The sequence below is a fragment of the Megalops cyprinoides genome, chromosome 10 (genome assembly GCF_013368585.1).
Source record: "Megalops cyprinoides isolate fMegCyp1 chromosome 10, fMegCyp1.pri, whole genome shotgun sequence".
NCBI classification, from domain to species: domain Eukaryota; kingdom Metazoa; phylum Chordata; class Actinopteri; order Elopiformes; family Megalopidae; genus Megalops; species Megalops cyprinoides.
The window spans coordinates 36,598,501-36,607,086 of NC_050592.1; the positions used below are offsets into that span (position 1 = coordinate 36,598,501).

The window sequence follows — 8,586 nt, forward strand, 5'->3', positions numbered from 1 at the left end:
TTTGTGTTTGATCTTGTTTCTAATTCTGTGGTGTCACTTTAGTATGTTTGAATTTGCATTATAAGAGGTCATTTCCCTATCCCGATGGTCATTCTTGCATTCGCGAGAAATCAATGACATTGAGCACTAAAACACAATGTCACTAATGTATACTTCATTTTTTAGTTTAAAATAAAGGTTGCTTTTCTTTCGTTGATTTAATGAACTAATAACGATAACAAATTTCACATCTCAAAATCCATCTTTTCCATTTTGATAGAAAATACCTTATCACTAGTGTTTCCTCATAAAACCACAAAAAAGAGAAAATTCAGCCTCCGTCGCTATAACGTTTCTATAACTAGAAACGTTAGTGTCGAATTTTAAAATTATTATATAACTGTTGAGACTACTATTTTTATTACAAATACATGCAGTTCTGTTCTTACTTTTACTTCTTGGGTGATTGCCTTTGTACCCAAGATTTAACTCAGCGGCGCGACCGTTTGTGTAGTTTCCTTCGGAGCTCCTTTATTTCTCTTTCTCTGTCGTTCCTCTTTTTTCTTTCCGTTATGGCCTCGAGGCAATGTGGAAATTTGCTTGAAGTGACAGCCTAATTATATGTTCCAAACCTGTTTATTACTCATTAGACAATCCACTGTACATCGACTGCTAAATGAATAATTTTGTATATATCAGGAAATCACAATATGATGGCCTCCAGCTAAAGTCTCCACTAAGCTCACGCTGGTTTGTTACAAAAGAAATAAACCGGACACCAGGAGATTATTTAATTTTAACAGCACATGCTTACGAGAAAATAAGATTTTTTAAGTAGCGAAAGGGAATGGAACCTCTATACCTGCCTTGATTTCAGGAAATCGAAACCCCTTTGTCTCCAAACGCACTTCAGACCGTCTCTATTAGTATTAAGTTGCCAGTTGTGTTAATAGGATTCTGTTAATGGTAGGCCGAGTCTACAAGCCTTTCTGCTTTCCATCTTGTAGGAGTCACTTTCAAGGGCAAATCAAACTTAGCAGTGCATGATAGGCTGTGGCCATGCGCATACCCAGTGTGCCCATCCCTTTAGTTATCATCAGAGACATTAACCTGCTAAAGTGGGTATGTATATTTTGAGTGCTTTATTTGTTGTGAAACGGAATTATATTTGAGTGAGCCAATGGCAGACATGTTGACTTAAGTGTAGAACTCTAAGTTCAGGCGACGTTCCCAAGACGGCAATGTGTGTGGACTTGAAACGAGGCAACAAACACTAGAAATAAAAAGTGATTTTATTAGCTTCTAATACTTAACATTTGTCTGGAGTCAAAAATGTCTGCTGCACTCATAAAAAGTATCTCTCATTTTTACTTTAATGTTGAATAAACCCATATTCACTCTAGAACAAAGGAACACCATGCATTGCACCTGTAGATAGGCAACCGATCGAAGTTCATTTCTCGTCATTGGAACGAATCTACATTTTCTTCTCACTTACACGTCATGACTACTTTTTAAGAAGACAGTTATACCACAACAATTTTCTGACTAAAAGATATATATATATATATATATATATATATATATATATATATATATATATATATATATATATATATATAGTAAATAGTTTCATTCCATAAAACAATAACTTAATAGGCTATATATTTTATGTAGTATTGTACTGGTGCCTGAAGCGTCCCTTCATCATTTTGGTTTTGAATAACAATCTAATTTACCAATACATCTTCACGTATCAGATCATCACGCATCACGCATCATATTAAGATAGATTTTAGCTTTCATTTAAAACTATCCACAGAAAAGAATACTACATAATATTATGTTCAATGACAGCACTAGTGTGTATGAAAACATGACTGTGTTTCGAAGCATAATGCGTATGGGATTGAGAGAGATATTTAAATGTGATACGAGGTCTAATTAAAAAATGCACAAATTAAATATTTTCTTTGTGCAAGTAATCTACCATTGTATAAAGCTAATAAACAATTTACCTGATCTTTTCTTGTAGGGACGTGCGCTGAAATTTGGGGATCATGCATGTTCTTTAAAACGCAGTCTAAAACATTGAGGATTACCGTGTTTTGTAAGGTATGTTATTATTGTCTGCAATCAAGCTGCTTTGCACATATGACAACCGTGTAAAGACTCCATTGTTACATTTTGGGTTGGATGGAAAATGAAACTAGTTCACAAGCTTTTTTCATAAAGCAGCTGACTTGTACACAGTTGCCCATAGAGGTCGCCGTAAGCCTGTAGGAAACGGAACAGGCCACTGGTTTTATCGCACATAACATGGTTACGTGTGAATAATCAAGTTTTATTGTAAATGTATTTAAATCCAAGATATACTATGGGTAGAGGACTTTGGGATGGATGGGAAAAGTTTACTTTTTTAAGTGTTAACGTAGTAATGGAAGTGATGATTGATTAACGAAGATCTATAGCCTATGTAATAGCCCATGCAGTTAACATGTATTTCAACTACCTCATCAAATACAAATCTTTAATCTTTGCAATGCACTGCTAATTGACCTGACAGTCATTGTAGTCATTGTTTGAATTCCATATAGTAGTTATGACAACCATAGTGGTACAAGTAGTGGTAGCCGTGTTGCAATTGATAAAGTTATGCCCTGTGGCAGTATGTGGTGATATGTTCGTTCATTTCCGCCACATTTCCGTACTTATGCCCACTACAACAGCAGAATTAGCGGTTATAACACAATGACTGTGCTAGAAATTCCACTTCTATGCAAACGAATATACAACTACGTCGATTGCTAATACCAATGTTAAAATCAAATTTAAACTTCTTCTTCTTCTAATTATTATTATTTTAAACCACGGGGAAATTCCTTAATCGATAACTTGACCGCTCGCTTATCACAATTAATATTTTCTTTTAAAGCCGAGTTTTTTGGGACAAATTGTGGCTAAAGCATTTGATTTTGTTTGGACAGGACGTTCCCACGTGATTACTTCATGACTTCCCCAGCTGCTTCTGTCCATTTCCCCCCTCTAACTGCCATCTGGACCCTTATTAGCACCTCAATGCATCTATAGTAGCACCATTTAACACAGCCACGCGGAAGAAAATTAAATCAGAGTGCCCAGCAGAATTATTTTCCTATCGGTAGACTCACGTTCTGTGAATAGTTTTTATAATGCGTTATGAATTTACAAACCCCCAAGCCAATTTTAGGGAAAAAGAAAAAAAAAAATACTCACAGGACAAGGTAATCCTTACATACAGGCTCTAGATTAGAAAATGAATTTTAGTGCATTACATATACCCCGAACTTTGTAAACCATTACATGTGTACTGGGAATGTTAAATTGACATATACTATTACTACTACTACTACTACTAATAATAATAATAATAATAATAATAACCCACTTCTGCAGTACTGAATAAAATATATTTTGTAGAAAAAATATTCTTGGATTCGTCTATAATTTCATTTTGTTTATTAGACAAAATATATGATTTGGACAAAATCCGTCGACGTGCTATTTACAAATTTAGATCCAGAATTTACATGAAGAAAAACACAAACACAAGAAAGACAAAAATAACAATAAAATTAAAACAAATGACCAGCGGGGAAAGGAAAGCAAAACGAGTGGTAGTGTACAACAATAAGAGCAATCCAACAACAGTTTTTTTTTGTGAAATTAAGTCAGTTGTTCAGTATCATTTGAATAATGCTACAGTGAAATTGTCCTTTTATTGGTTCGTTTAGTCTTTTTTCCCCAGATCTTGATCAGGCCGAAGAGAGAGCCGTAAGAACTCGTTGCGTTGTTTGCTGATGCCGGGAGCTGAAGAAAAGAGAATAAATAGTTCACGATATGTAGATATTCAGAACATATCAATATATTGAAAAAAGTTATACCCATCCTTCCAAATTGGCGGTTACCTTCACAATGTATCCTTTGATTCACATTCTTTCGAAATTCGACTGCTAATGCAATAAAATATGTCCTTTTGATATAGGCTAATTCTGAAATTAGCAATTGCAATTCGCAAATAATAATAACAATTATCATTATTATTATTATTATTATTATTAAGTACAAAGTAGTATTTGTATTAAATTCTGTAGGTGGCAATTGTGGCACTCCAAGGGGAAAAAAGCCCTTTCAGCTAGACTGGTCCCCAGGGTTTTTTCCTTGGGTCTTTAATTCGGCAAGCACACAGCACAGGCCCCGGTTTTACTTGGTGACTGGATAAGTAGGGTGTTCTCCACGGGCTAAAATTAAGGGGGGGGGGGGGGGGGGCAGAAGAGTTATTCAAGGCCCTCAGTAACTACTTTATAATCGGGAATTTATCTTGACAACTCTTGTCTTTGAAAAAATTTATAGACTAACTGGAAGTCTGCCTTAATCCTTCGATGTGAGGTTTGCATCAATTTAAACACGTGACTGGGTTTTCTACCACTACCACTTTGAAACTCTTTGTCACTTGTCACTTCTACCACTACCACTACCACTTTGAAACTGTTTGTCACCTTATAAAAAAGTTCTCCCAATAAGTATTGACAATATAAATAAACAAAAACAAAACTATACATAAATGCGTGTAAAATACTAATAAAACCATATACTAATGACACAGCTTTACAATGACAATGGAAGACAGCTGTAAATAGTTTCAATATAATGAAATTTAATTTACCTTTCATGCACCGGTCGAAAGGATGACTGTAATGGTTGTGTCGGGGATTCGCGCATTTGGACATGTTCATGTTCTAAAATGAATAAATTGGGTAATCAATACACACAGTAATTTACTGTCCACTTAGACATTTCATTTAACGGGTCAACAAATACTCACAATATCTACACTGACATAAAAATATGTTTTCGTTTAACCATTCATACTCATGGACATCATATGTGTTTAAGTAAGAAAGACTTATAGAGAGATTGCGTTTATAGATTAAAACAGATTCTCTCCTCGCGTCCTATTATATTGAGTTTTGTCACAAAAATATTTAGTCACAGTTTTAAGGACTGTATACCTATGTGTTTCGGACTCAGTTCCTCTGACGCTTTCTCACTCGCGAGAGAAGAGACAGACGACACAACCACCGCGGGCGGCTGCTGCAGTGCGTGGAGGTTGTGATTGTGATGATGCTGATTTACTCCCAGGAAGGACCTGACGTTTAACAGGGAACTTTGGCCGAGGAAAGCGCCATTTGTCCAGTTGTGGAACTTTCCGATCTGGCACGTGTAAAGTCCATGGTTGGGAAGAAAGGCCGGGTGCTGGATCTGGGGCGAAGCGTGACTAGCCGGAACAGAGGGTGACATGGGTTTCTGGGAACTGTCGGGACTAGTTGCAGTCTCTGCTAACGACCATATTTTAGGTTTATTGTTTACAGGCAACTGGAAGCTACCTTGACTGCTAGGAGAAAGTACTTTTGTGCTGATGTTGTTACTATTAGACTGTTCTTTGCCGATGGAAATGCCGTCTTTTGATTTGTCAAATTCGTGCTCTTGAAGAACCAAAGCGCGTCTTTTCTCCAAACTGTCCAACTCTCTCCGATCCCTCCCTTCGGATTTCTCGTCGTCGTCATCGTTGCTTTGCTCCCCATCGTTTTCATCAATCTTGTCAATGTCTATGCTCTCCAAGTCAATTTCTTCGTCTTCATTTTTCTCCGCATCGCCCTCATTATCACTCCCAAATATATTGCCATCTTCGTCCTCTTTGCTCCTAGTACCCCAAGTCACCTTGTTCTCCTTCTTGAGTCTCCTCCTGGCATTCGCGAACCAAGTGGAGACCTGCGTAAGGGTCATCTTAGTGATGATAGCCAGCATGATCTTTTCTCCTTTCGTCGGGTAGGGATTTTTCCTATGTTCGTTGAGCCAGGCCTTCAATGTGCTGGTGCTCTCCCTTGTGGCATTCTTAGGTCTGGCAGGGTCTCCGTATTGGAACTGCCCATACGGGTAAAAGGCAGGAGACGTATGGGCAGCAAAACTGGCCGGATGGACACCGGGACCGTCTTTAAGTTCATACTGGGAACCCTAGATAGATAGATGCAAGAAAGAAAGAAAAATAAAGAAAGAAACCCATCAGTGTGAAATGCATTTTATAACTATAAATGTTACTGAATTCAGTAAGCCTTTTCAAGGTTTCATTTTAATGTTGTCCGCAATGTTGTGTAATGGGCATCTACCCCGCATTTACAGGGAGCAACTTCTACTTATAATGCAGGCCTCTTCTGGAAATCGCCAAAACTTGAACCCGCTAGGCCATCTTTGGCCATCAATACTTACATGCGCTCTCAGACAATGTATGTGTACAGGAAGACAAATCAATCGCAATGTTTGATTTACTACATCTTATTTGCTCATTTTATTTATATGAAGCTGAAGACTAAATATTTAATTCCATTCTCCAGCAGCATATGATTTATTATGCGTGTATAAAGGCTGTATAAAGCATCTTTGTGTTAATTTTCATATTAATTCTTAATTCTTAAAACGATTGATCATGTTCACTAACTGCTAAAATTTTTATATACTGCTTAAATTATTATTATTATTTATTTATTTATTTATTTATTTATTTTTTGGGGGGGGGGGGGGGGGGGTTAATAATTTACTAAAACGTTATATTTACGAAATACGCCTCACACTTCGAAAAAACTTCGAAAAAATCCCCAGTAGAAAGTACTTTTCGGATACTGTTCACAATATGCGTAATAAAAGTAATTTTTAAACATTATTTTACCGACATCATAATTAGGCCTTGACGTAGGAAAAAATATTATCATTATTATTTTCTCATTGTCAGTATTATTGTCATTATTATAACGATATTGGTGTGAACAAAATTCTACATGTACACAATTAGCACACACACACACACACATACATATATATATATATATATATATATATATATATATATATATATATATATATATATATATATATATATTATATATATATATATATATATATATATATATATATACACATTCTTTGCACAATATGTGCTTGTATAAAGGTGCGTCTGAGTATATCATGGGTTGCAATGGTAAAATCGCCGAAGACCTCTGTTTGACAGGTCCTGGTTTGATCTTTCTTTTCGTAAAAAATGTTTGGTCTTAGTTAATAATAGTCTAACGATTGTTGTTATCTTTGAGACAATTCATCATGTTTATTTAAAAATTAACGGGCAAAATCTTGGATAAAATTGCTAGGGCGAAATTATCCTGTCACCTATAAACAGATGATCTAACTACTATCATAATTTATTTAACATATACATTTATAACATAAACTAGCATATGTACTAAATATAGAGTCTTTTAAAAGTAAAGTTTGACCAAAAGTCACTTCCAAGTTACTCTAGGGCGAGTACACTTTCAGTACGGCGAGGTTCATTTTCACTGGTTTCGAGTGGTCCTCTTTTGGTTATGGTTATTGCAGTTCGTCAAATAAACTGAATTTACAATAATCTACTTGAAATCTTTGGAACTTAAAAATCAACTGGAAACTAGAGATCTTACCATCTGCGAGAAGAGAGCCAAGTCCGCGCTGGTGTATGGTAGAAAGGCGCTGTAGTTGTGGGTAGTGTACGGGTTTGCATACATGCCCAGCACCGATGTGACCGCGGCGGCTGTAGCGGACGGATTTGCAGCGATGTCAGAGCTTCCTCCACGGGCAGAGGTAGCCAACATCCCCGGACGATCACCTCCATACACCGCTTGGGTGGTGCTTAAGTATTGAGGGTAGCCCAGCTGGGGAAAGGACATCTCCTACACCAAATCTTAGGCAAAGTCGTATCGAAACTGAGAAAGAAAAATCAAGAAGTCAAACTGGAAGCGCTCAAATACAGGCGAGCGGGTAAGAAACCTTCTGCTCTCCTTAAATCTCAGTCTCTCCCTTTTGCAGTCCGTCCGTTGGATGTGATCAGATCAACAATTGAGCTCCAACTGATGTGTCTGCCCCTAGGTCTTGGGCTGATCTCCCAGATACAATTTGAAGTTGATGCTTTGATTGGCATGCCACTTGAGCAGCAAGCCCCTCCCCGTCGGAGCATGTGGTTTTAGCATTGGCTGAGGCCACTTTTTGTGTGTTTGGTGTATTGTATGTTAAACGTTCAGCATAAGACTATTCACTGAAGCACTGACTGTTGTATGACAACCTGTCCGCACAACTTTACAGATGTCCAGCACTGAAACAATAAACTTAATAGCTATACGACGCTTCTCCTCTGCTAATATAAATTTGAAGATATCGGTGAAGTAACACCAACAAATCTGAAGTAACCAAACTAAAAGAACTCCAACAAGAGCAAAATATTTGAAAATACACATTAAGAATAAGTCAAAAACAGTTTGCGTCGTGTCCTTTCTATGACCCACTATGATTTTAATGTGTAGCGATTGTGTTGGAATGAAGTGAGATTGTACTGGTATTGATTAAACTGTGATTTAAACTCTTACCCTAGTACAAGAGTTGGAAATGTCCTTCCTTTAAAATGTACTTCCTTTACTTTTTGTAAAGAAGACGTTGCTGCGTCTGTCTGTGTGTGTGTGTGTGTGTGTGTGAGGGAGAGAGAGAGAG

General features: G+C 36.9%; 1 protein-coding gene across 1 annotated transcript; it reads right to left on the minus strand.

Annotated features, from left to right (window-relative positions):
- Positions 1-3,616: 3,616 nt before the first annotated feature.
- On the minus strand, positions 3,617-7,938 carry irx1a (iroquois homeobox 1a). Its single transcript, XM_036539283.1, has 4 exons — positions 7,527-7,938; positions 5,031-6,033; positions 4,685-4,757; positions 3,617-3,828 (listed from the first exon to the last, which is right to left on the minus strand). The coding sequence occupies exons 1-4, from the start codon at positions 7,770-7,772 to the stop codon at positions 3,774-3,776; spliced, it is 1,377 nt and encodes a 458-aa protein (XP_036395176.1). The 5' UTR covers positions 7,773-7,938; the 3' UTR covers positions 3,617-3,773.
- Positions 7,939-8,586: the final 648 nt, after the last annotated feature.